At 46.9% G+C, this 27,334-nt stretch overlaps 1 protein-coding gene across 1 annotated transcript in view; it reads left to right on the top strand.

The window, feature by feature from the left end:
• The first annotated feature begins 7,581 nt into the window (after positions 1 to 7,581).
• The window catches only part of LOC112215080, a 29,897-nt gene continuing 10,144 nt past the window's right edge, over positions 7,582 to 27,334 (top strand). Inside the window, exons 1-12 of the mRNA XM_042297798.1 lie at positions 7,582 to 7,820; positions 8,775 to 8,902; positions 9,167 to 9,513; positions 9,804 to 9,999; positions 13,902 to 13,997; positions 15,900 to 16,133; positions 16,831 to 16,978; positions 17,737 to 17,763; positions 18,165 to 18,432; positions 18,719 to 18,984; positions 24,327 to 24,455; positions 25,985 to 26,856. Coding sequence (XP_042153732.1) covers positions 7,814 to 7,820; positions 8,775 to 8,902; positions 9,167 to 9,513; positions 9,804 to 9,999; positions 13,902 to 13,997; positions 15,900 to 16,133; positions 16,831 to 16,978; positions 17,737 to 17,763; positions 18,165 to 18,432; positions 18,719 to 18,984; positions 24,327 to 24,455; positions 25,985 to 26,856 — 2,718 coding nt within the window. The 5' untranslated portion in view covers positions 7,582 to 7,813. The remainder of the gene's footprint in view (positions 7,821 to 8,774; positions 8,903 to 9,166; positions 9,514 to 9,803; positions 10,000 to 13,901; positions 13,998 to 15,899; positions 16,134 to 16,830; positions 16,979 to 17,736; positions 17,764 to 18,164; positions 18,433 to 18,718; positions 18,985 to 24,326; positions 24,456 to 25,984; positions 26,857 to 27,334) is intronic.

Below are 27,334 nucleotides of genomic sequence, written 5' to 3'. Positions count from 1 at the left end.
AAAGTATTTGCAGCCACTCGACATCAGTGTAAATCGTGCATTTAAGGTGGCGCTCCTTGTTCAGTGGGAGGCTTGGATGACAAGTGGGGACAAATCCTTCACTAAAACGGGCCGCAGGCGAAGAGCATCTTATGGTCAAGTCTGCCAGTGGGTCCTGACAGCGTGGAGCATTGTCAAAAAATCCACTATCAATGGGTTTCGAAAGACTGGACTGCTGCGTGTTGAAGGGGCAGCATGAGCTCAGCGGGGTATTTGCCTCCGGATGAAAGTGACGAGAGCGACAATGAAAACGATCCAACACCGAAGGAGATGACTTCAGTGGTTTCAGTGTACAGGAGGAGGAAGATAGTGACCAATGACTTTCTTGGTAGGCTACTGTTTAATTTTTGTTACAAGCCGTGTTTCGTTAAAGCCTATTTATTTTTGTTACAAGCCGTGTTTCGTTTAAAGGCTGTGTAAAATTCATTTGTTTCAATGTACCGGTAGGCACCTGCGGCTTATAGACATGTGCGGCTTATTTATGTACAAAATACATATTTTTTAATAATTCAGTGGGTGCGGTTTATATTCAGGTGCGCTTAATAGTCCAGCAATTACGGTACAGTGATTAACTGAATTTCTCAGTATTCCTCAATATTAACCTTGTGATTCTATTCTCAATGTGGACTGGTGTTACACGGGAGATTATTGTGTTGGTATATTGTACACTGAACAAAAATATCAACGCAACATGCAACAATTTCTAGAAGGAATTGCTAGAATTGCTATAGCTGAGGATTTCAAGGCTGCTATTGCTGAACTGGACACCAAAATCAAGAGCACCAATCGAACGGTTGCTTCACAGGGCCAGAGTATTGTGGACCTAGCGAAGGCTTCTGAATTCAACACTGGTAGGATCGATGGATTAGAGAAGCTATGCATGGCCTTTGCAGGAAAGTATGCAGAGGCTTTCCGTGAAAGATGGTTTACTTAGCGGGCCTGGTCCAGACGCCATAACCTTCGCATGGTTGGTCTGGGGTAGAGGCCGGCTCTCGCCCCACAACTTCTTCGCCGAGCTACTGAGGGATACAATGGGATTGGATGTTTTTGCTTCGGATCCGCAGCTGGACCGTGCACACCGCGCACTTGTCCCCGTGCCTGGACCGGGCCAACGTCCTTGCCCAGTAATCATCTGTTGTCACAGTTTCAAGACCAAGGATCTTATACTGCGTGAGGCTCAGAGGGGTAATCTGTTACATAAAGGACATCCCTTCCGTGTCTATGATGATTATACGCCTGATGTGGCAAAGCAGCACGCCGGCTACGGGGATGTCATGACCAAACTCTACAAACTCCATTTTCGCCCCAACCTTTCTCTTCCCTGCCAGACTCAGAATTAGACTCCTGAGAAGATTTGTCTCTCCTCGGTTTTGGACCCAGAGAAGTTAACCCGGGAATACACACCAGTCCCCTGTACAGGTTAGAGCACCTTTTCATTGTGTGTTAGGAACTGCTCGTGGACTCTAATCCATAATGTGTCATAGCATGGGAAATTGTATTAAACTGTTTCAGTAAGGGCTGCCGATTGACATTTTATTGTTGTTCCCGGACATGTAGGATGCTGGTCCGGCCACTGGGGGGCGATCAGAGCTTTCATATCACTTTCATTCTGGCTGGACGACTGACCTGTCGCTGGATTACCATGTTGAGAGCCAAGCCTGTTTGATTGTCTTGCCAGGTTTGATCATTGACACTTTCGGGTGGATGTCCTTATATTCCCCCATCAATGCTATTTATTTATTTCCCCAATTCTTACTTTTTAAATTTTTTATATATATATATTTAAAACGAGTCCTTAATTGACATAACCTGAAAGGCTGCTCAGCAAGGAAGAAGCCACTGCTCCAAAACCACCATAAAAATGCCAGACTACGGTTTGAAACTGCACATGGGGACAAAGATCGTACTTTTTGGAGAAATGTCCTCTCGTATGATGAAACAAAAATAGAACTGTTTGGCCATAATCATTATCGTTATGTTTGGAGAAAAAAGGGGGAGGCTTGCAAGCCGAAGAACACCATCCCAAGCACAGGGGTGGCAGCATCATGTTGTGGGGTGGCAGCATCATGTTGTGTGGGTGCTTTGCTGCAGGAGAGACTGGTGCACTTCACAAAATAGATGGCATCATAAGGTAGGAAAATTATTTAGATATATTGAAGCAACATATCAAGACATCAGTCAGGAAGTTAAAGCTTGCTCACAAATGGGTCTTCTATATGGACAATGACCCCAAGCATACTTCCAAAGTTGTGGCAAAATGGCTTAAGGACAACAAAGTCAAATGTATTGGAGTGGCCATCACAAAGCGCTGACTTCAATCCTATTGAAAATTGTGGGCAGAACTGAAAAAGCGTTTGCGAACAAGGAGGCCTACAAACCTGACTCAGTTACACCAGCTCTGTCAGGAGGAATGGGCCAAAATTCACCCAATTTATTGTGGGAAGCTTGTGGAAGGCTACCCGAAACGTTTGACCCAAATTAAACAATTTAAAGGCAATGCTACCAAATACTAATTGAGAGTATGTAAACTTCTGACCCATTGGGAATATGATGAAAGAAATAAAAGCTGAAATAAATCATTCTCTCTACTATTATTCTGACATTTCACATTAACTTAACACAAAGGGTGATCCTAACTGACCTAAGACAGGGACTTTTTGCTAGGATTAAATATCAGGAATTGAATGTTTAAATGTATTTGGCTAAGGTTTATGTAAACGTCCGACTTCAACTGTAAGTATTCAGACCCTTTACTCAGTACTTTGTTTAAGCACCTTTGGCAGCGATTACAGCCTTGAGTTTTCTTGGGTATGACGCTACAAGCTTGGCACACCTGTATTTGGGGAGTTTCTCCCATTCTTCACTAACAATCCTCTCGCTGTGTGCTTAGGGTCGTTGTCCTGTTGGAAGGTGAACTTTCTGAGCATTCTGGAGCAGGTTTTCATCAAGGATCTCTCTGTACTTTGCTCCGTTCATCTTTGCCCCATTCCTGACTAGTCTCGCAGTCCCTGCCGCTGAAAAACATTCCAACAGCATGATGCTTCCACCACCATGCTTCACCGTAGGGATGGTGCCAAGTTTCCTTCAGACGTGATGCTTGGCATTCAGGCCATCTTTCTCATGGTCTGATTGTCTTTAGGTGCTTTTTGGCAAACTCCAAGTGGGCTATCATGTGCCTTTAACTGAGGAGTGTCTTCTGTCTGGCCATTTTACAATAAAGGATTGATTGGTGGAGTGTTGCAAAGATGGTTGTCCTTCTGGAAGGTTCTCCCAATATCACCGAGGAACTCTAGAGCTCTGTCAGAGCGATCATCGGGTTCTTGGTCACCTCCCTGACCAAAGCCCTTTTTTCCCTATTGCTCAGTTTGGCTGGGTGGCCAGCTCTAGGAAGAGACTTGGTGGTTCCAAACTCCTTCCATTTAAGAATGACGGAGGCCACTGTGTTCTTGGGGACCTTCAATGCTGCAGAAATGTGTTGGTACTCTTCCTCAGATCTGGGCCTCGACACAATCCTGTCTTGGAGCTCTACAGACAATTTGTTTATGTCATGGCTTGGTTTTTTGCTCTGACATGCACTGTCAACTGCGGGACCTTATATAGACAGGTGTGTGCCTTTCTAAATCATGTTCAATCAATTGAATTTACCACAGGTGGTCTTCATTCATGTTTTCGAAACATCTCAAGGAGGATCAATGAAAACAAGATGCACCTGAGCTCAATTTCAAATCATTTAGCGAAGGGTCTGAATGCTTATGTAAATAAGGTATTTCTGTTTTTAATTTTTAATACATTTACCAACATTCTAAAACCCTGTTTTCACTTCGTCATTATGGGGTATTGTGTGTAGATTGATGAGCATTTGTTTTGTTATTTAATCCATTTTAGAATAGGGCTGTAACGTAACAAAATGTGGAAAAAGTAATGGCGTCTGAATACTTTCCGAAGGCACGCTATCTTATTTAGTGTTATTTCTTTATTTTTTTACCTCAAACTCTGGGTCTTCTTGTATCTGTCTGCTCTTGTATGTTTACTCTATATACGAATTGCATACTTGTCTTTTCTACAAAGTACCTATACACCATTCTTGAGTGTGTTAAAAAAAAAGATACTTGAGCAGAAATTGTGGCCCCTACGTTTGAAAACACAGTGTCAAAATGTCACACCAGCCTCAGCTCTCTCTAAATGAGCATCCTGAACAGATTAAAAGGGAGAATCTTATTTGCATACTCCTCGCGGCCTCTATCATCTCTCTTGGCCTCCTTCTTAAAAAAAACATTGAATGAGAAAGCCAGAGGTCCCTTGTTTGAAAAATGGGTGGATTGTTCTCCATCCTCCCCTGATTCAGAATGTACCATTTTCATTGCCATGGCATGCTTGGTTCAATAGCTATTTACAAGAGAAAACCAAATATCCAATATAAAACTAATTTTACCTCAGTGCCAAATTGAACCATATACTTATTGAACCACAGGCTCTAAAAAGTTGGGTAAGCAATACTTTCCTGTGGATATTTTGTATCAAATTTCTAGCAGTTGAAGGAGAAACCACACAGACAACTGGTAGAGTAAGTTTAAATGTAATTTTATTAAATATTCTAGCTTGTAAGGAACATTTACACGATTTTGCAGACATTAATCAGACTTGCTTCTGAAGTGCTTGGCTGTGTTCGAAATCATCAAAACCATGATGTATCTTGGGTAAATTGTGACAGACTGATCTACAAATAATATTGAGTAGATATTTATGAGGGAAAGTGATTTGTAGATGTCTACACGCCCACCACCCTCTGCCCCCAGCTGTGCTCTGGACACCATATGTGAACTGATTGCCCCCCATCTATCTTCAGAGCTCGTGCTGCTAGGTGACCTAACCTGGAACATGCTTAACACCCCAGCCATCCTACAATCTAAGCTTGATGCCCTCAATCTTACACAAATTATCAATTAACCTACCAGGTACCACCCCAAAGCCGTAAAAACGAGCACCCTCATAGATATCATCCTAACCAACTTGCCCTCTAAATACACCTCTGCTGTTTTCAACCAAGATCTCAGCGATCACTGCCTCATTGCCTGCATCCGTAATGGGTCAAACGACCTCCACTCATCACTGTCAAACGCTCCCTGAAACACTTTAGCGAGCAGGCCTTTCTAATCGACCTGGCCCGGCTATCCTGGAAGGATATTGACCTCATCCCGTCAGTAGAGGATGCCTAGTTAAAAAAAAATGCCTTCCTCACCATCTTAATTAAGCATGCCCCATTCAAGAAATTTAGAACCAGGAACAGATATAGCCCTTGGTTCTCTCCAGACCTGACTGCCCTTAACCAACACAAAAACAATCTATGGCGTTCTGCATTAGCATCGAACAGCCCCCGTGATATGTAACTTTTCATGGAAGCTAGAAACCAATATACACAGGCAGTTAGAAAAGCCAAGGCTAGCTTTTTCAAGCAGAAATTTGTGTCCTGCAACACAAACTCAAAAACGTTCTGGGACACTGTAAAGTCCATGGAGAATAAGAACACCTCCTCCCAGCTGCCCACTGCACTGAGGATAGGAAACACTGTCACCACTGATAAATCCACTATAATTGAGAATTTCAATAAGCATTTTTCTACGGCTGGCCATGCTTTCCACCTGGCTGCCACTACCCGGGTCAACAGCACTGCACTCCCCACAGCAACTCGCCCAAGCCTTCCCCATTTCTCATTCTCCCAAATCCAGTCAGCTGATGTTCTGAAAGAGCTGCAAAATCTGGACCCCTACAAATCAGCCGGGCTAGACAATCTGGACCCTTTCTTTCTAAAATGATCTGTCGAAATTGTTGCAACACCTATTACTAGCCTGTTCAACCTCTCTTTCGTGTCGTCTGAGTATCCCAAAGATTGGAAAGCAGCTGCGGTCATCCCCCTCTTCCAAGTGGGTGCCACTCTTCACCCAAACTGCTACAGACCTATAACTATCCTACCCTGCCTTTCTAAGGTCTTTGAAAGCCAAGTCAACAAACAGATTATTTTGAATCGCACCGCACCTTCTCCGCTATGCAATCTGGTTTCAGAGCTGGTCATGGGTGCACCTCAGCCACGCTCAAGGTCCTAAACGATATCTTAACCGCCATCGATAAGAAACAATACTGTGCAGCCATATTCATTGACCTGGTCAAGGCTTTCGACTCTGTCAATCACCACATCCTCATCTGAAGACTCGATAGCCTTGGTTTCTCAAATTATTGCCTCGCCTGGCTCACCAACTACTTCTCTGATAGAGTTCAGTGTGTCAAATCGGAGGGCCTGTTGTCCGGGCCTCTGGCAGTCTCTATGGGGGTGCCACAGGTTTCAATTCTTGGGCCGACTCTCTTCTCTGAATACATCAATGAGGTCGCTCTTGCTGCTGGTGAGTCTCTGATCCACCTCTACGCAGACGACACCATTCTGTATACTTCTGGTCCTTCTTTGGACACTGTGTTAACAGACGAGCTTCAATGCCATTCAACTCTACTTCCGTGGCCTCCAACTGCTCTTAAATACAAGTAAAACTAAATGCATGCTCTTCAACCTATCTCTGCCTGCACCTGCCCGCCCGTCCAACATCACTACTCTGGACAGTTCTGACTTAGAATATGTGGACAACTACAAATACCTAGGTGTCTGGTTAGACTGTAAACTCTCCTTCCAGACTCACATCAAACATCTCCAATCCAAAGTTAAATCTAGAATTGGCTTCCTATTTCGCAACAAAGCGTCCTTCACTCATGCTGCCAAACATACCCTTGTAAAACTGACCATCCTACCGATCCTCGACTTCGGCGATGTCATTTACAAAATAGCCTCCAATACCCTACTCAATAAATTGGATGCTGTCTATCACAGTGCCATCCATTTTGTTACCAAAGCCCCATGTACTACCCACCACTGCGAACTGTACGCTCTCGTTGGCTGGCCCTCGCTTCATACTCGTCGCCAAACCCACTGGCTCCAGGTCATCTACAAGACCCTGCTAGGTAAAGTCCCCCCTTATCTCAGCTCGCTGGTCACCATAGCAGCACCCACCTGTAGCACGTGCTCCAGCAGGTATATCTCTCTAGTCACCCCCAAAACCAATTCTTCCTTTGGCCGCCTCTCCTTCCAGTTCTCTGCTGCCAATGACTGGAACGAACTACAAATATCTCTGTGTTGTTGTATGTGTCGAACTGCTTTGCTTTATCTTGGCCAGGTCGCAATTGTAAATGAGAACTTGTTCTCAACTTGCCTACCTGGTTAAATAAAGGGTAAATTAAAAAAATGTAAAATAAAAAAATTGAGATTTCTGGCTATTGGGGGGAGGAGGGTGTGAGAAAAGGTGGAGATGAGGGAGGCACACATTTTCTACTAGGTACTGTAGTCATAAAGCATCTGATTAGGATTGCTGATCTAGGATCAGCTTTGCATTTTAACCATAATGAATATGACAAAGGCGCCTGATCCTAGATCAGCACTTCTGCTTTGTAAATACAGGCCCAGGTGAAGTTTGGACACACCCACAGAGTGCATATTACTCAGAGCAAAGGAAGAGGGGGAAAGAGAGATACTACAGTGCATGTGATGTTAAGAGAGAGAGCGGGTGGGGCACTGTAGTTAGTTAGTTTTCACAGGGCCAAAACCTGTTGTGGATTTACAGAGACAGACGGCCTGTATAATACTATACAGTGGTGTGGGGCTCCAACACCCAGAGGACTGTACAGAGACACGGCACTGTGTGGACTCACACAAGAAAATCAGGAAAACTTCATCAGCATGCAGAGTAAGTTATATACCTTTTATATATATAATGACCTTTGATCCCTTTCATAGGCCTGTTATATAATCGCAATCTCATAGGTTAACCTCGAATTGGTTACCAGTAATGATTGTAAACTTTTTTGGACATTGGAGTTTTTTCACAGTATGTGGTTGAATAGTTTTCATCAGTCTGTTTAAAGAAATATTGATGTAGTATGGAACACAACGTACAAAAATCTGACTCAATGGTGTGGGAGGAGAAATGATCAAGGTCCCACATTGTGTTTGAAAGTCAATGTGAATTATTAGTGTCTTTTTTTGGTATTTTTTGTGCATGAATTTGAGGATACTTGTGTAGAAATTGACATGGGTGATTCTGCCATATGCTCTCACTTTAAAATATCAAACTTCCTGTATTTGAGGAGCTGAAGTTTTACTAAAAGAGTATCGTTATTGGAAGTTGAAAAGGCATTTATTACATGGCTGGTGTCATTTCAGTTTATATAGGCACTACCTTTGAAAAGAAGTGCTCTAAATTGCCAATATGGTGCAATTTGAGACACAACCAAACTGTGTGGTACCATCCAGGATGATTAGTTCTTCTTTAAACCTAGAGCAGGTGCATGGTAGAGGTACAGACCTGCCTTTCTACATTCCAGGGACGGTTTACAGCTGAAGCATACAGATCAATCTTTTTCACAACCCGTTTCCTGATAGGAGTGAGCGAGCCTTGTGTTGGTGTTTGTATTTGTGTTTAATTGCAGGTAGTGCATGGATGAAGTTAGGGCTGTTGAGCTCTTTTGAATTTCCTGTCATTTTTGTTAACCAGCCATGAACACTCTCTCTCTCCTCTCTCCTCTCTCTTTCCTCTCTTTTTCTCTCTCTGCCTCTCTTACACACTCACTCACCCACACACGCGGTCTCTGTCTCACACCCACTCTCTCTATCTCTCGCTCTCTCTCTCTCCCCCGTCAAGGTGTGAGTTCCCCAGGGAGGGGGGGAACCCTGTCGGAGGAGTCGTTCCAGTGTTCTATCTGCCTGGAGGTCTTCGTGGAGCCCGTCTCTACCCCCTGCGGACACAGCTTCTGCAAGGCCTGTCTGCAGGTATCACATTTACTTTATAAAGCCCTTGTTACATCAGCAGCTATCACAAGGTACTTTGCAGTTACCTGGCCTAGAGCCCAAAGAGTAGGCAAAGCAGAAGCAAAAGTTCAGTGGCTAGGAAAAACTAGAGCAATAGAGAGGAACGCGGCTATGAGGGGTGGCTGAAACTGACGCTGTTATTCCAACCCCTCGTGGGTGTGTGTGTTTTCATGGACTATAAGGAAAATGAATCAATAACCTTCTTCTCCTGCTGCTCCTCCTAAGGGCTACTGGGACCACAGCAAGAAGTTCCTGTGCCCCATGTGTAAGAAGAGCTACAGCCGGAGGCCGGAGCTCAGCATCAACCGGGTCCTCGCTGAGATCGCTGCCCACTTCCAGGGCCTCGAAGTAGGGGCTGTTTCACCAAACACGAAGGGGGGTGCGGTGGCTGGGAGTCCGGTGGCGGGTCACAGGATTCATGGAGAGTCACCAGCAGCTGCGGCGGAGGGTGGAGAGTTTGCGCGGGCAGGCGAGGTGCCGTGTGATGCGTGCATCGGGAGGAAGATGAGGGCACTGAAGTCGTGTCTCAACTGTCCAGGGTCATTCTGTGAGGCACATCTCCGACATCATAAGTGAGAAATAACACAAATAATTGATTTGCTTTTATCTTCTTCTCTTTATTTCTTTCACATTTTACGTCATTGTACATCTAACTGTGAGATTTAGATAAACATCCCCTGTTGTGTCCTTGGAATTCCAAAAAAGGTGAAAGGTGATTTAAAAAAAATCTTGTTGCAGCAGTAATTTATGGGAGTCAACCTTCCTTGTTTCTAACCCCGCGGACTACATGACTATGCCCAGAAAAGCACACCATTCCTTTGTTACCGCCGACACACCTAACCTAAAATGAATGTTAATACAGGAAGGTGAAGTCTCTGACGTTTCACTGCCTTGTGGAGCCTGTGCATCATCTGGAGGAGAAGCTCTGTAAGAAGCATGAGCGCCTGCTGGAAGTCTACTGCCGCAACGACCACGGCTGTGTCTGTATCTCCTGTGCCGAGGCCACCCACAAGACTCACGAGGTCGTCTCGGTTGACCGCGAGTGGAAGAAAAAGATGGTGAGTCCAGGGGAGAACAGGGTGGTAGGGTGGATGGGGACAGTAGGCAGATAGAAAGGCAGGCATTAGCTCAGCAGGTTTACATTTTAGCTGATGAGATTGTTTCTCTCGCAGTCTTGTGGCGCTCTGGAGTCCATCGTGGGTCAAAATTGCATTGATAGAGTAATTGCCCAAGGTAAAAGTTACAATAAAAACTGGGTGGTTCTATCCCTGAATGCTGATTGGCTGACAGCCGTTGTATATCAGACTTTATACCCCGGGTATGACAAAACATTGTCACATCTGTTCGTGCAACGCCCTCTACTGCTTATCCTGTGTTTCCTTGAACTGCCACCACTCCCCCAGTACTCTCTCCCTCTCCCCATCTCCTTGTGTGTGTCTGTGTGATTGTGTGGGAGGAGACAGGTGTGCTGGAGTCAGAGCAGATCCCCACCAGCTGTAACCAGTTCCTTAATCAAGACCTCTACAAATACTCAGCCCTGCCACTTCCACACTGCCAGATCGTAATCTCTGCTCATTCCTCCCGCTCTGACTCTGGTCCCTGTCTTCAGTTCCACGTCTCGTCATCCTGCTACTCTGTCCTGGATTCCCCACTCTACTACTCCCTTGGATTCCCCTCCGGACCTGCTTACCCTGTCCCAACCCCTCTCGCTCCAGCCTCAGCCTCCACACCTGGTTTCCTGCAACCCACCCGAGCTTCCCCTAGCCTGCACTCCGTCTTCCCCTGTGTTTCAATAAATACCTTTGTTACTTCATCCCAGTCTCCTCATCTGAGTCTGCTCTTGGGTTCCCTTGTTCCACTCCTTGTAACAGTACGATCTGGCCAAAGAGATGAACCCAGCAGACTCAAATACTCTCTACCAAACCCTCGCCGACCAAGGTGCCCTGCTCGAGCAACATGACCAAGCCCTAAAAACCCTTCTGGAGCACATTAAGGAGTTTTCACGGAACCTTCGCCCAGAGCTCACAACCAGTCCCAAGCCATTCTTCTCCACTACGGGAGCCGTTTGTTCCAACTCCCGAGCGTTACTATGGCAATCTCGGAGCTTGCAGAGCCTTTTTGGTACAATGTTCACTAGTATTTGAGGAACAGCCCTACTCTTATGCTAGCGAACAGGCCAAGATTTCCTTCCTGATTGGCTGCCTCCATGGAGCAGCCCTTTCCTGGGCCACGGCGGTGTGGGAGAGACAGTACTCTCAGTACTCCAGATTCACGTAGGAGATGAAGACAGTCTTCGACCACCTGGTCTGCGGTAAGGATGCCGCTAATTGACTCCTGTCCCTCCGTCAAGGCTCCCATAGTTTTGCTGAGATGGCATGTGAGTTTCGCACCCTCGTCACTAAGAGTGGCTGGAATGAAGAGGCCCTTCAGGGAGCATTCCGGAACGCGCTCACTGAGACCCTCAAGGATGAGTTGGTGTCCAGGGATGAGCCTGATGGACTTGATGAACTCATCTCTCTCGCTATCCGCATCGACAACCGTCTCCGTGAGCGTCGGAGGGAGAGGGTAGGTAGGGTTGCATGCCCCATAACATCTGCTTCAGTGCCTTGTCCTCCTTCTCTGACTGCATCCCTTTCCAAGGCACTCCCAGATCTGGACCCCATGCAGCTCGTCCGGCCAATCTCTCTCCAGAAGAGTCAGTGGCGAATCGGCGCTAAGAGCTGCCTATACTGTGGCCAGGTTGGTCACTTTGTCTCCACTTTTTTTCAACCAGCCTGACCCGGGTAACAGTCCTAGTAATGCTCTGTTTGTTCCTGATTGTGTTGGCTCTGATGTTCTTCAATGGGGTTATTCTACCCACCTCACCTGTCACCCTGGTATGACCCGGACCCTCGCCTTCCTGCGTCAGCGCTTTTGGTGGCCCACCATGTAGAGAGATGTCCTGGAGTTTGTCTCAGCCTGTTCGGTTTGTGGCCTGAGCAAAACCTCCACCAAACCCACTTCTGGTCTGCTCCACCCTCTTCCAATACCCAGTCATCCCTGGTCACACATAGCTCTGGACTTCGTCACTGGCCTTCCCCCATCTAACAGTAACTCCGTTATCCTCACCATTATTGACAGGTTTTCCAAAATGGCTCACATCATTCCCCTCTCCAAGCGCCCGTCCTCCAGGGAGACTGCGGACCTGTTAGTATCCCATGTGTTTCATCTGCATGGCATCCCCACTGACTTCGTTTCTGACAGAGTCCACCAGTTTACCTCCCAGGTACGTAGATGCTTCTGTTCAGCTCTTGGTATCAATGTCAGTCTTACTTCTGGCTATCACCCCCAGATCAACGGCCAGACCGAACGGGCCAACCAAGAGATGGAGACTGCCATACGCTGCGTGACTATTGCTTGGTATTGGTTGAATATACCCACAAAACCCTCAGCAACGCCTCGTCAGCTATGTCACCCTTCGAGAGTGCTCTGGGTTACCAACCCTCCTCGTTCCCCGACCAAAAGGTTGAGGTTGCGGTTCCCTCTGTCCAGGACCATCTGTGCCATTGTCACTGTACGTGGAGGAAGGCCCGGGCTGCCCTTCTTCATGCCTCCAACAGGACCCAGTCCCAAGCCAAGTATGGCACTCTTCGAAGGACCTGCCGTTGAAGGTGGCACCGATTCATTGGTCCCTTTGAAATTGGCCGTGTCATTAACACTTGATACTCCAAGCCTCTCTCAGGATCCATCCTAACTTCCATGTTTCCCTGATAAACCTGTCTGCTCCAGTCCCCTGTCTCCTCCTGTAGCAGCTCCGCCACCCCCTCGGCTCATCGATGACCATCCTGCCTATACCGTCTGGCAACTTTTGGATGTGCACCTTCGGGGTCGAGGCTGGCAGTACCTGGTGGACTGGGAGGGATACAGGCCTGAGGAGTGCTGCTGGGTGCCCAGCCGTCACATTCTGGACCCCTCCATCTTATGGGATTTCTATACCTCACACCCAGATAAGCCTGGTCGGGCGCCAGGTGGTATCCTGTGTCTCCTTGAACTGCCACCACTCCCCCAGTACTCTCTCCCTCTCTGTGTGTGTGATTGTGTGGCTGAAGACAGGTGTGCTGGAGAGCAGATCCCCACCAGCTGCAACCTGTTCCTTAATCAAGACCTCTACAAGTACTCAGCCCTGCCACTTCCACACTGCCAGATCGTAATCTCTGCTCATTCCGCCTGCTCTGACTCTAGTCCCTGTCTCCAGTTCCACGTCTCGTCATCCTGCTACTCTGTCCTGGATTCCCCACTCTACTAATCCCTTGGATTCCCCTCCGGACCTGCTTACCCTGTCCCAACCCCTCTCGCTCCAGCCTCAGCCTCCACACCTGGTTTCCTGCAACCCACCCGAGCTTCCCCTGGCCTGCACTACATTTTCCCCCTGTGTTTCAATAAATACCTTGGTTACTTCATCCCAGTCTCCTCGTCTGAGTCTGCTCTTGGGTTCCCCTGTTCCACTCCCCGTAACAAACATACATTTTTACTGCTCTAATTACGTTGGTAACCAGTTTATAATAGCAATAAGGCACCTCAGGGTTTGTGCTACATGGCCAATATACCACGGCCAATATACAATATGCCAATATACCAGGCAATCCGCGTTGCGTCGTGCATGCAAACAGCCCTTGGCCATGGTATATTGGCCATATACCAACCCCCCTCGTGCCTTATTGCTTAACTATACAGCTGTTTATAGCCCATAGACTACTCCATATCAGCTTGTGTCTTTACATGTGAAGAATTGTTTGGTAAAAATTGATAAATGAAGTCCAGTTAACCTGCCTTATGTGTATAATGTAGAGTATTAAACAGTATCTCTTGGATCTGCGTGCTGATCTAGGGTGCGATGCAATCTTATGATTTAATAGACAAAACTGACCCCAGATTAGCTACCATGAGATGCTTTATGAAAATGAACCCTGCCCTCACACAGAATTATTTGGGCAAGAGGAGGTCGGAGCTGAAATACATGATCAAGGAGCGGACCAAGAAGCTGGAGGAGATCAAACAGTCAATACGGGTCATCAAAGTGAGTCCATTTTATAAATGTTGATGTCATCGAAATGCGTCAACTTTGTCTTTTGTGCTGTTTGGTTGAGTGAGAGTGAGCTGGGTTGTGTTCATTTGGGCAAAACAGAAAAACAACAATAGTCAATAGTACAGCAGGGGCAGGCCTATAGATTCAGCCGCAGGTCGTTTTTTGTCAGAACGGATGGTCGGTGGCGGGAACATAATTACAATAATTTGCACGCTGCAATTTTACCACAACTAAGCACAAAAAAGAGATTGAATTAGAAAATGCAATAATTTCATACCTTGATGACATTGAGAAACGATCACGCCTTTTTTTTAAATGCAGAATTCCTGCAGTTGCCTATCCGTTTTACAGTAAGCTATGGCTGATTGTCAAACTACCTCTTGACCCTGGCTTTTTGTTTTTTAGGTTCTATTATTTCTGTAAAATAAATATTGGTCTTGATCGGACATATGGATGAATAAACTCAAATCAATCCACATAGTCGCATCCCCCCATAGTGTCCCATACAATACAGTGTCCCCTTATAAAACAGTGTCCCCATATAACACAGTGTCCATACTCTAGGCTACCACAGAAATCATTATTTGGTTGTTTTGTAATGGCTCTGGTCCAACCCTATAAGCCTAGGCAGGCTAACCGGTGTGGCAAGTGCAAACATTTACCTGTGTCCCCCTCACCCTGTTTCTACCCTATAGTCCTTACCTGCGACCTCCTGGAAACTCCCTCCGCAGATTAAAGAGGTCAGCAGATAGAATTACTGTGTGAAGAAATCCGGGATTCGAAACACAACAAAACGGTCACCCCGCCACTTGTTTATAGGTCAACAGCCTGAGAGACAAGGCTGTAGGAATGTAACCGCTCTCAAATTCATAAGCAGTGTTGGTTATTTACCAAGCCAGCCTAGGTTCACAGCTACACTGGATGACAAGTCTCCTGGTCAGATATTGACTGTAAATAGAGTGCAGTGCGACTGTGGTCCGCTTGACCCGTATTTTGAAATACAATGGGGATGAGGTTACAGAGGGCGTGGATATCTTGGTGGGTGACTTTCCGACTTAGAGAAAGGGAGAGAGGGAGAGACGATCTGCTTTGTCTTTTTGTTTTTTTCCCATAGGTTTTGATTTCATGTGCTCTCATAATCTTTCAATCTCTTGTCCTCAAATGTCTACAACTAGGTAATATTACACTCTTTCCATATGCTATCACATTGACGTGTGACTTGGAAAGGAAACATAACAAAACACGTACTGGTTCCCCCAACTCAAGCAGGTGGATATTTGCCTATAGGACAGTCGAACCGGTTAGGCCAGTTGTGCAGCATGTGTGCCAAACAGAGCTTTAACAGCTTTAGAGCTATTTTACATCACTCAAACACCGACCTCAGGCTGCTGTGTGTTTTAACTCTAAAACCTCTCTCCCGTATCTCCCCATTTTAAGAGCAGTGCCCAGAGGGAGTTGAGAGGGAGCTGCCAGCTGTAGCTGCATTGATGCTGCAGTATGCTACTCTATGTTCAGTACGTCTTTATAACCTAGTCCATCTCTGACTATTAAGCAGGGCTCCGAAGGAACTGGAGGAGAGCTGGCAGGTGTTGCTGTATGTCTCTGCAGTATGTCTCTGTCCCTATAACCTCTTCTACCATCTCTATGCATCTTCAGAGCAGTTCTCAGAAGGAGCTAGAGATGTGTCCCTGTATGCCACCTCATCTCGGTTAAGAGTGTATCAGGCACATTGTGCATAAACTGAGGTGTGAGGATTGGATGAGTGAGTTTTGGACGAGTTGTTAACATGTTGATCTGAAGTAAAGGCGTTCTGTTTAATTGCACGACAATTTGCAACAATATGCCACTATAACCTCTCAGTATGTCTAGCTATAACCTCTACTATGTCTTTAGAGCAGTGCTCAGAAGGAGTTGGAGGAGAGCTGGCAGGTGTACGCGGAGCTTCAGTGTCTAGTGGAGCAGAGCCAGGCTGAGCTGGTGGAGCTGATCACTACGAGGCAGCGCGAGGCTGAGAGGCATGCCCAGGAGCTGGCCCGAGGACTGGAGAGCGACCTGAGTCATCTCAGGAAGAGGAACGAAGAGTTGGAAGCCCTGGCACAGAACCAGGACAAAGTCATCTTCCTCCAGGTTGGCTACGACACAACGAGGATACATACACACAGAAACGCAGAGAGAGAGACCCACACGCTCTTTTAAACCCAGTGGTGTAACGTACTTAAGTAAAAAATACTTTAAAGTACTACTTAAGTTGTTTTTTTTAGGGTATCTGTACTTTACTTTACTATTTATATTTTTGGCAACTTTTACTTCACTACATTCCTCAAGAAAATAATGTACATTTTACTCCATACATTTTCCCTGACACCCAAAAGTACATTTTGACAGGAAAATGGTCCAATTCACACACTTATCAAGAGAACGTCCCTGGTCACCCCTACTGCCTCTGATCTGGCGGACTCACTAAACACAAATGCTTTGTTTGTAAATGATGTCTGAGTGTTGGAGTGTGCCAATGGCTATCCGTCAATAACAAATATAAAAAATTGTGCCATCTGGTTTGCTTAATTTAATATAAGGAACTTGAAATTATATATTATTTTACTTTGACTTTTTATACTTAAGTATATTTTAGCAATTCAATTTACTTTTGATACTTAAGTATACTTAAAACAAAATACTTTTAGACTTTTACTCAAGTCGTATTTTACTGGGTGAATTCCACTTTTGAGTAATTTTCTATTAAGGTATCTTTACTTTTACTCAAGTATGACAATTTAGTACTTTTTTCACCATTGCTTAAACCCCGCCTTGTCCTCTCCTGCAGAGACTGTCCGCCCTAGCGCTCCTCCCGGAGCCCATTGATTGGTCAGGAGTGAGTGTGAACACTGACCTGTACCTGGGTACCATCCAATCATCCGTCAGTGCTCTCGTCGACAAGTTCCAGGAAGAAATCAAGAGGCTGTATGGAAAAGGTGGGCAAAATATGCTATTATTACATAGAGCAAATCTTACCTTGTTTGCCATGTACAGTAGTGCACTTCCTGCAGTATAAGGCACTATTAAAAAGTGGAGCAGTATGTTTTAAAAGGGTGTAATTCCAGAGACAAACATAGTCACTTGCTTCCTGTTGTGTGACCTCACTTCATGTGTCCAAATCCCATCTCTCCAGGTACAAGTTAGCTGTAGCCATAAGCACTGATCTAGGATCAGCTTCCCTTCCTCAAATCCTTACCTCAACTATAGTGCAGGAAAAAAACACAAAACTGACCTTAGATCAATGTCTAGGTGTGACTCGATCAGAGATATCTAGGTATCTAGGTCATTAGACTGACATCTCTATATAGAGAGTGAGTCATCAGATGGGATACATAGTGAAGTATAGTAGATGCCAAAGTTCAGCCATCTGTCAGTAATGAGATGGCAACAACAGGCTGTCAGACTGATACCCTCACAGGTGGTGGGATTAGCACCGTCTGTTTGACTCCAATTCCAACACGTGTCTGCTGTGACTTTGACTCGCTGACTCCCTCTCTGACTGTCTCTCTCTCTCTCTCTCATTCTTTCTCTCTCTCATTCCTCCTCTCTCCCTCTTTCTCCCTCTTTCTTTCTCTCTCTCTAACTCTGACTGATTTTCACTCTCTGACTCCCTCTGACTGACTGTCGCTCTCTCCCTCGTTCTCTCTCTCTCCCTCGCTCTGTCTCTGACTGTGTCTCTCCCTCTCCTTTACAGAGCTAAGGAAGCTGCAGAACTATGCAAGTGAGTACAGTTAGAGTTCCCTTTTTCTCTTTTTAAAGATTGGTGGGAATTTGTCTTGCAAGTTTGATTATTGGGATATAAATACTCCTCTTTCAAACAACTTTGTGTTTTAGTTAACCTTAGCAGAGGCTTTGTTGATCCTCAGATTTTCTGTTCTGTCTACTCTGCACCACATGGTGGCAGCACTGGGTCATCATAACAGTTTGGAACGATACAAACCTATACAGTACTAGTGGAAAGAAAGTGATATGTTGTTTACTCTAGAGTGTTTTACATTGCTTTAAATGGAACTCAGACTGGTTACAATAGAACCGACCCTCTTCTAAATAGGACTTACAATGTTCTCAATAGAACCAGCAGTGTTCTCAACCCGCTTCTCTCTCTCTGCTCCTCCCCTCCAGGTGAGGTGTTCCTGGACCCGGGCACAGCCCAGAGGAACCTGGTCCTGTCAGAAGACGGTCGCCAGGTGATGTACGAGGAACGAAAGCACAACCAGTCAGAAGGCACTCGCCGCTTCAACCCCGCCCTCTTCGTGCTCGCATGCGAGTGCCTCTCCTCGGGACGCCATTACTGGGAGGTCGATGTGGGCCGTAAGACTGCCTGGACTGTGGGCGTGGTGCGAGCATCGGCCCGCCGGAAGGGAGAGATCAAGCTGAGCCCCGATGGAGGGTACTGGGGGCCTTTTTTTATTATGTTTTTACTTTTTGAATTGAAATTCCATACATTTTGAAGGATTCAAAAGTCAAATCAAAATCTACACATCCCTCAACAAATGTATGCACAAAACACATACAGGGTTTCACATTAAAAGGAATTCAAACCGTTTAGGAGAGATCATGACTTATCAGTGTGGCAAAGTACTTATCTAATTTTAATCGAAATATATAGTGATCAACTCCCATAATTGTATGGATGTAATATTTAGCAAGAATAGTAATCTCATCTCATCACATAGGTACTGGTGCCTGTGGCTGAAAGGTGGGGAGGTCAAGGCTCTGGCATCCACCCGACTATCCCTGCAGCTGGCCTCTCACCCCCAGAAGATCGGGATCTTCCTCGACTACGAAGGCGGCCAGGTGTCGTTCTACGACGTCAAGAAGCACACGCACCTCTTCACATTTGAGGATACCTTTAATGAGAGTTTGTACCCCATCTTTAGCCCCTGTCTCAATCAGGAGGGAAAGAACGCAGCCCCGCTCATCATCAGTGCAGTGAAGCATAGCTGAGATGAGACATAGCCTACAAATGCCACCCAATTCCTAGAGTGCACTAATTTTGACACAATGTATAGTGCACTACTTTTGACACTATGTAGCGAGTGCACTACCTTTTGACCAGGGCCCATAGAGCTTCAGTCAAAAGTAGTGCACTATGTCGGAGTGCATTTAAGACACAACCATGACATGACGTGCCCCCTTCTGCTCAGAGGTTGACCAATCACAGTTTAGTCTCTTGAAAAGGGCCTGAGTTGTTCCTCACGGTGTGATCGTAACAGGAAGAATTATGGGACCCAAATGATGGCCTATCTCCTGTATAACTACAGCCCAGAGTTTTCCCTGGTCATACGTTAGGCTAAGACACTAAACATGTTAAGGATCTGTTAAAGAGATGGTTCTTTGAATAAAAAACATATATTCTAAAAATCCTCACTGTGAAACACTGTTTATTATTCCTTGGACATTTTTAAGTCTAGAAGTCAATTGGAAGCTGTTAACATAACTACAGTCTGTAACGCTTGAAGAGTGATTGGTGTAGAGTCAGGCGCAGACTGCAGAGGAGCAAACCACTTTATTCTCTGTACAGTAACAGCTGGCAAACAAGTGATGCAGAACACAGGTGTAAAACACTCCAACAATGTCCTAACTGGTACATACGCTGTACAGCGGTAATCCCAACAAAAGACAGGAACACTCCTTGACAAAACAGCAAACAAGCCCTTACAAACACAGGCAGGCTAATTGAACTTAAATAACCCCAACCCAAAAACCCCAACAAGGTACCTCCGGAACCTCACCATCCTGCAGGGGACCAGCTACCACCGGCCTGAGGAGGGACACATGAAACGAGGGTTTAATACGATAATACGAAGGAAGTAGTAATCGATAACACACCTTGTTTATCCTCCTCAGGACTTTGAATGGCCCCACACACTGCGGACCCAGCTTCCGGCAGGGCAGGCGGAGGGTCAGGTTTCGGGTCGAGAGCCAGACCCTGTCCCCCGGTGCGAACACGGGGGCCTCCCTGCGGTGATGGTCAGCGCTCCTCTTCTGCCGTCCACTCGCCTGTCTTAGTGATTCCTGGGCGGCCCTCCAGGTCTCCTGAGAGCGCTTCACCCACTCCTCCACCGCAGGAGCCTCGGTCTGGCTCTGATGCCACGGTGCCAGGAATGGCTGGTAGCCCAACACGCACTGAAACGGTGACATGTTGGTAGAGGAGTGGCGGAGTGAGTTCTGGGCCATTTCACCCCAGGGGACGTATCTCGCCCACTCCCCTGGCCGGTCATGGCAATACGACCGCAGAAACCTACCCACCTCCTGGTTCACTCTCTCCACCTGCCCATTACTCTCCGGGTGATACCCCGAGTTCAGGCTGACCGAGATCCCCAGACGTTCCATAAATGCCTTCCACACTCGGGATGTGAACTGGGGACCCCGATCAGAAATTATGTCCTCGGGCACCCCGTAGTGCCGGAAGACGTGGATGAACAGAGTCTCCGCAGTCTGTAAGGCCGTAGGGAGACCGGGCAACGGGATAAGACGGCAGGACTTAGAGAACCGATCCACAACTTCCAGGATCGTTGTGTTTCCCTGAGATGGGGGAAGATCAGTGAGGAAGTCCACAGATAGATGGGACCACGGCCGTTGTGGAACGGGGAGGGGTTGTAAACTTCCCTCTTGGCAAGTGCCTAGGAGCTTTGCTCTGGGCGCACACCAAACAGGAGGAGACATAGAACCGCACGTCCTTAACTAAGGTGGGCCACCAGTACTTCCCCCTAAGACCCCGCACTGTCCTCGAAATCCCCGGGTGACCCGACGAGTGTAGACTATGAGCCCACCAAATCAATTGATCATGGACAGCAAGCGGCACGTACCTATGACCCTCCGGGCACTATGGAGGCGCAGGTTCCCCCCTTAGCGCCCGCTCTATGTCCGCGTCCACCTCCCATACTATCGGTGCCACCAGCCTAGCCGCCGGAATGATGGGAGTAGGATCGATGGACCAATCCTCCGTGTCATAGAAACGGGACAGCGCGTCGGCCTTAGTGTTAAGGGAACCTGGTCTATACGAGATCATGAATCTGAATCGGGTGAAATACATGGCCCACCTTGGCTAATGACGATTCAGTCTCCTAGCTGCTCGGATATACTCCAGGTTACGGTCATCAGTACAGATGAGGAAAGGGTGCTTAGCCCCCTCAAGCCAGTGTCTCCACACCTTCAGGGCCTTAACCACAGCCAACAACTCCCTGTCCCCCACATCATGGTTTTGCTCCACCGGCCCGAGCTTCTTCGGAAAAAAAGCACAGGGGCGGAGATTCGGTGATGTACACAAACGCTGTGAGAGCACGGCTCCAACCCCAGCCTCGGATGTGTCCACCTCCACTATGAACACCACTGCAACCGCACCACCCCCCCTTCAGCAGTGATGTAATGGGAGCCGCCACCTGACCAAAACCCTGGATAAATCTCCGGTAGTAATTGGCAAACCCTAAGAACCGCTGCACCTCCTTTACCGTGGTCGGAGTCGACCAATTACGCACGGCCTTGACGTGGTCACACTCCATCACCAACCCCGAGGTGGAAATGCGATAACCCAGGAAGGAAACAGCTTGTTTGGAAAACTCACATTTCTCCGCCTTAACGTACAGATCATGCTCCAGCAGTCGTCCAAGAACCTTGCGCACCAGAGATACATGCGTGGCGCGTGTGGCGGAGTAGATCAAGATATCGTCAATATAGACCACCACACCCTGTCCGTGCAGCTCCCTGAGAATCTCGTCGACAAAGGATTGAAAGATGGTTGGAGCATTCTTTAACCCATACGGCATGGCGAGGTACTTGTAATGGCCAGATGTGGTACTAAACACGGTTTTCCACTCATCTCCCTCCCGTATACGCACCAGATTATACGCTCTCCTGAGGTCCAGTTTCGTGAAGAACCGCTCTCCGTGAAATGATTCCACCGCAGTAGCGATGAGAGGTAGTAGGTAACTAAAACCCACCGTAATGGAATTGAGACCTCGATAATCAATGCACGGACGCAAACCTCCCTCCTTTTTCTTCACAAAAAAGTGCAGTGCAGCGTTTACCTGGAGGTTTATCACGCAATCCCCCTGTCGATGGAGTGGTAATTGGGTCGCCTTCTTTTTACAGAAGGCGATAGCCAAATCGGCATACTCAACGGGAATGCGCACAGTGGAAACCTGGTCTGGACTCTCCACTGTCGTCGCACTGATTGAAACTCCTACACACCTGCCTGAACACTCCTCAGACCACCCCTGGAGAGCTCCATGTCTCCACGAAATCCTAGGATTGTGACTAGCCAGCCAGGGAACCCCCAGCACCACCGGAAACGCAGGTGAATCGATAAGGAACAGACTAATCCGCTCCTTATGATCCCGCCGCATAATCATCTCCAGTGGAACCGTGGCCTCCCTGACCAGCCCTGACCCTAATGGTAGACTATCTAAGGAGTGCACGGGGAAGGGGGATCTATCTGTACTAACGGAATCCTCAACCTCTGGGCGAGTCCGCGATCAATAAAGTTCCCAGCTGCGCCTGAATCGACTAGTGCCTTATGCTGGAGAGAAGGAGAAAACTTGGGGAAACAAATTAATAAAAACATGTGAACAACAGGAAGCTCTGGGTGAGTGTGGTGCTGACTCACCTGGGGTGACCGAGAAGTGTTCTGCCTGCCCTCTCGACTCCCAGATGGACTCCTCCAGCACCGACCGGAAGTGTGCCCTCTCCGGCTACAGCTGGTGCAGGAGGAGCCTCCTCCGGTCTCCTTAGATGCAGCCCCCCCCTAGCTCCATAGGGATGGGAGCGGGAGGTCCAGGAGGTGGAACAGACAGGACCCTTTCAGAACGTCTACGAGCAGCCAGCAGATTGTCTAGCCGGATCGACAGGTCTATGAGCTCGTCCAGGGTGAGCGTAGTGTCCCGACAAGCCAGCTCCCTGCGGACGTCCTCTCTCAGGCTACACCTGTAATGGTCGATTAGGGCCCTGTCGTTCCACCCCGCCCCAGCGGCCAAGGTCCGGAACTCCAGCGCGAAGTCCTGCGCGCTCCTCGTCCCCTGCCTGAGATGGAACAATCTCTCACCCGCTGCTCGGCTCTCCAGAGGGTGATCGAACACGGCCCGGATCTCGCCGAGTCGGGCCCGTTCCAGACGGCATTGGCCCACTCCAGGGCTCTACCCGTCAAGCAAGAGACGAGGACACTCACGCTCTCCTCGTCCGAGGGAGCCGGCCGAACGGTGGCCAGGTAAAGCTCGAGTTGGAGCAGGAATCCCTGGCACCGCGCCGCCGCTCCATCATACTCCCTTGGAGGCGCAATACGCAGGGCGCTGGTACCGGATACCGCTGGAGGAGGTTGTAGCTTTCAGGGGGGTTGGAGGGGAAGTAGGGAGACCACTCCTCTCCCATCGGTCCATCCTCTCCATCATCTGATCCATCGCTGATCCGATGTGATGGAGGATGGACGTGTGATGAAGGACACGCTCTTCCATCGTGGGGAGAGGGGTGGTTGCTGCTCCTGCTGACTCCATCGTAGATGGGTGCGGGCTTCTGTAATGCTTGAAGAGTGATGGGTGTAGAGTCAGGCTCAGAAAACAGAGGATTCGGGAAACCGCTTTATTCTCCGTACAGTAACAGCGAGCAAACAAGTGACGCTAAACACAGACGTAAAACACTCCAACAATGTACTAACTGGTACATACGCTGTACAGCGGTAATCCCAACAAAAAACAGGAACACTCCTTCACAAAACAGCAAACTAGCCCTTACGAACACAGGCGGGCTAATTTAACTTAAATAACCTCAACCCAAAAACCCCAACAAGGAACAGGTGAAACCAATTAGACTAACCAAAACAAAAAGTGGAAAAAGGGATCAGTAGCAGCTAGTAGACCAAGCGCCACCCGAACTGGAAGGGGAGCCACCTTCGGTGATATTCGTGACACAGTACTTCTATAAATTCACAGATAATACATTATTCTTACTTTTGTACTTCAATCAGCAACTTCTAAATAACGATTTTCTATCAATAAATAAATTACCCCTGACATGATATCTACATAATAACTACAGCATATTCAGAGTAGACTTGGAGGTATGTAACTTTACACCTAAAGTGAGAAACCTAGTTATACGACATTGTGGGTATTGTCTGTGTTTGTTCATTTTGGTGTTGAGTGTGTGAAAAATATACACAAATGTTAATAAGATCTAGGGCTATAAGCAAAGACAGAAAAACGACCCCAGTGTCTGATTTAGGGCTAATGCTGTTCTCCTTCGAGCAGAGCGGTCCATGCCGTGAAAGTGTAAATTGGTAACTGGGATAAGGAGGGGAGGGAGAGGGGCATATTTTAGGGCCGAGTAGCTGGGGGTTAGTGGCAGCAGTGTCATGTGTCAGTGTTTGGCCAGAGCGGTCACTCTGTACAGTGGCTTTCTTGCAACAGCTGCTTCTCTCTGGTGAGTGTCCGCATTTCTTCTCTCTCTCTTTGCATGTTTTCTCTCTACCTTTTAACTGTGTCAGTAAAAATACACGCAAGGTTTGCTTTATGCAATAATCATTTTTCGACTGTTTTAAGTTCAATCAGGACAGATATGAAAGAGATTAATAACATTTACATTGTGAGGCTTCAACAAAAGCTTGATCTGAACTTTCTCTTTTTTTGTTCTAAGTTGTTGAAATATCTTGATTTCGTACTGCAGGCGGGATAGAGGAAGAATATAAAAACAAATGATTTGGAAATGGAATTATGTGAGGATTGAGAAGATACAGAACGTCCATTCTTGGTTATGTCCCAATAATCTCTCCTTCCTCCTGAAGTGTGCACTTGTTCACTATTTTGGGGTGCTCCCGAGTGGCGCAGCGGTCTAAGGCACTGCATCTCAGTGCTAGAGGCGTCACTACAGAAAATCCTGGTTCGAATCCAGGCTGTATCACAACGGCCGTGATTGGGAGTCCCATAGGGCAGCGGACAATTGGCCCAGTGTCGTCTGGGTTTGGCCGGTGTTGGCCGTCATTGTAAATAAGAATTTGTTCTTAACTGACTTGCCTAGTTAAATAAAAAATAAATCAAATGTAAAAGCATTGTATTGATATACCCATCTTTTTCTTTCAAATCCATGAAGGGAAGTGAACAAGTGCACACTTCAGGAGAAAGGAGAGATTTTTGGGACACTTGTTGTTTATGAGAAAGAAAGCAGAGCAGGAGAGCGACTAGACCGATATTTTTGGAAAGATGCTAATCTTTTACATCTATGAATAGCCAACCTTCTAGCCACGGTGGGTGTCCCAAATGGTAGCCTATTCCCTACATGGTGCACTACTTTTGACCAGGACCATAGGGGACCTGCTCAAAAGTAGTGCACTCCATAGGGCAAAGGGTTCAATTTGGAAAGCAGCCCATGTGTTCATAAATGCTCACTGCTCAAAAAGCTATGCGCATGCGCGGCCTGCGGGTGCACATAGCTTTAACTTGCTGACAGCCCGCTTTCTAAACCAAACAATTCTTGCTTAGTATATTTAGCATGGGGGATAATTTAAGTAAAGAATGCCCACATGCTTTTCAATAGCTCTCACTTGGCTCGTGATCGAAGTGGCCAGGACTTCAACTAGATGTGTTTAGGGTTGTAATATGACCTTTGAGAAGCAATAGAAGCTAATATCTAAGTTTGAATCTGCTGTTAGGGTTCCAGAAATACATTTTGGAGGCCATACAAGTCAACATCCGATTAACATCCAAAGAGAAGCAGGAACATTATAGCACATCCACATCCACATTACAACACATCCACACTAAAATAAACCTGATCTGATATACTGCCTGCTTTATGGCCTGGATCTCACAGGTCCGATATGACAGGTCAGACAACGATCCCAATGTGAAGTGTTACCGAACACTGTAATATAAGGTGTTTCCGAAACACTACAATATAAAGTGTTACAGAACACTGTAATGTTAAGTATGACCGTGCACGGTCTTCTCTGCCAGTAATGGCTTACCTTGCAGGAAATCATGGAAATCTGACGGAGGAGCAAGTCCACTGCTCCATCTGTCTGGACGTGTTCACCAACCCTGTCTCCATCCCCTGTGGACACAACTTCTGCCGCTGCTGCATCCTAGACTACTGGAAGACCACCGCCCTGTTCCAATGCCCCATGTGCAAGAAGACCTTCTTCAAGCGGCCCGACATTAGCATCAACACCGTCCTGAGGGAGATCGCTGAGCAATTTAAGGACATCAGGGTTAGCAACGCCGAGCGTCTCCAACGGCAGGAACTGAAAGAGGAACGAGATTTGCAGAAGAAGATGGAAGAGCAGAAACAGAAGGAGGAGGAGCAGAAAAAGACGGAGAGGGAAATGAAGAAGAAAGAACAACAGGAGCTGGTTCAAAAGCAGCAGAAACTTCTCCAGGAGCTGAGACTGAAGCAGGAGATGCAAAAGCTACAGCTGCCACAGCTGCAACGAACGACGAGCCAGGAACCAGAGAAACCAATAGAAGAGAAGCCAGAGGGAGAGCCAGAGGAACCTCCAGCCGATGCTCCTCCATCCCCACCCCACAGCCCATGGGGCGAGGTGTCTTGTGATGTCTGCATGGGCGACCGGATGAAGGCCGTCAAGTCCTGCCTGGTGTGTCTGACCTCATACTGCGAGGAACACATCAAGAACCACAACACACGCTTCACCAAACACAAGCTGATCGAACCCGTGACTAACCTGGAAGAGAGGATGTGTCCCAAGCACGAGAGGCTTCTGGAGCTGTTCTGTAAGAAAGACCATATCTGTGTGTGTGTGCTGTGTACGGAGACGGACCACAGAGCTCACTTTACTGTACCTGTAGAGAGGGAGTGGACTGATAAGAAGGTGAGAATAATTTGTAGAGGCTATTACAGTATAAAGGCTACAGTGTATGTTACATTTTTTATATATATAAATATGGTGAAACGTCATTCATCCAGGTTAGTTTTGATGCGATTAATCAAGTGTAAAGTACACTACCGTTCAAACATTTTAGAACACCTACTCATTCAAAGGTTTTTCTTTATTTTTACAATGTTCTACATTGCAGAATAATAGTGAAGACATGAAAACTATGAAATAACACATATGGAATCCTGTTGTTACCAAAGAAGTGTTAAACAAATCAACATATATTTTATATTTGAGATTCTTAGAATAGCCACCCTTTGCCTTGATGACAGCTTTTCACACTCTTGGCATTCTCTCAACCAGCTTCATGAAGTAGTCACCTGGAATGCATTTCAATGAACAGGTTTTCCTTCTTAAAAGTTAATTTGTGGAAGTGTTTCAGCCAACCAGTTGTGTTGTGACAAGGTAGGGG

The sequence above is a fragment of the Oncorhynchus tshawytscha genome, linkage group LG15 (genome assembly GCF_018296145.1).
Source record: "Oncorhynchus tshawytscha isolate Ot180627B linkage group LG15, Otsh_v2.0, whole genome shotgun sequence".
Classification (NCBI taxonomy): Eukaryota; Metazoa; Chordata; class Actinopteri; order Salmoniformes; family Salmonidae; genus Oncorhynchus; species Oncorhynchus tshawytscha.
The sequence above is the reverse complement of the archived record's forward strand: the minus strand, read 5'-3'. Positions and strand labels throughout refer to the sequence as shown.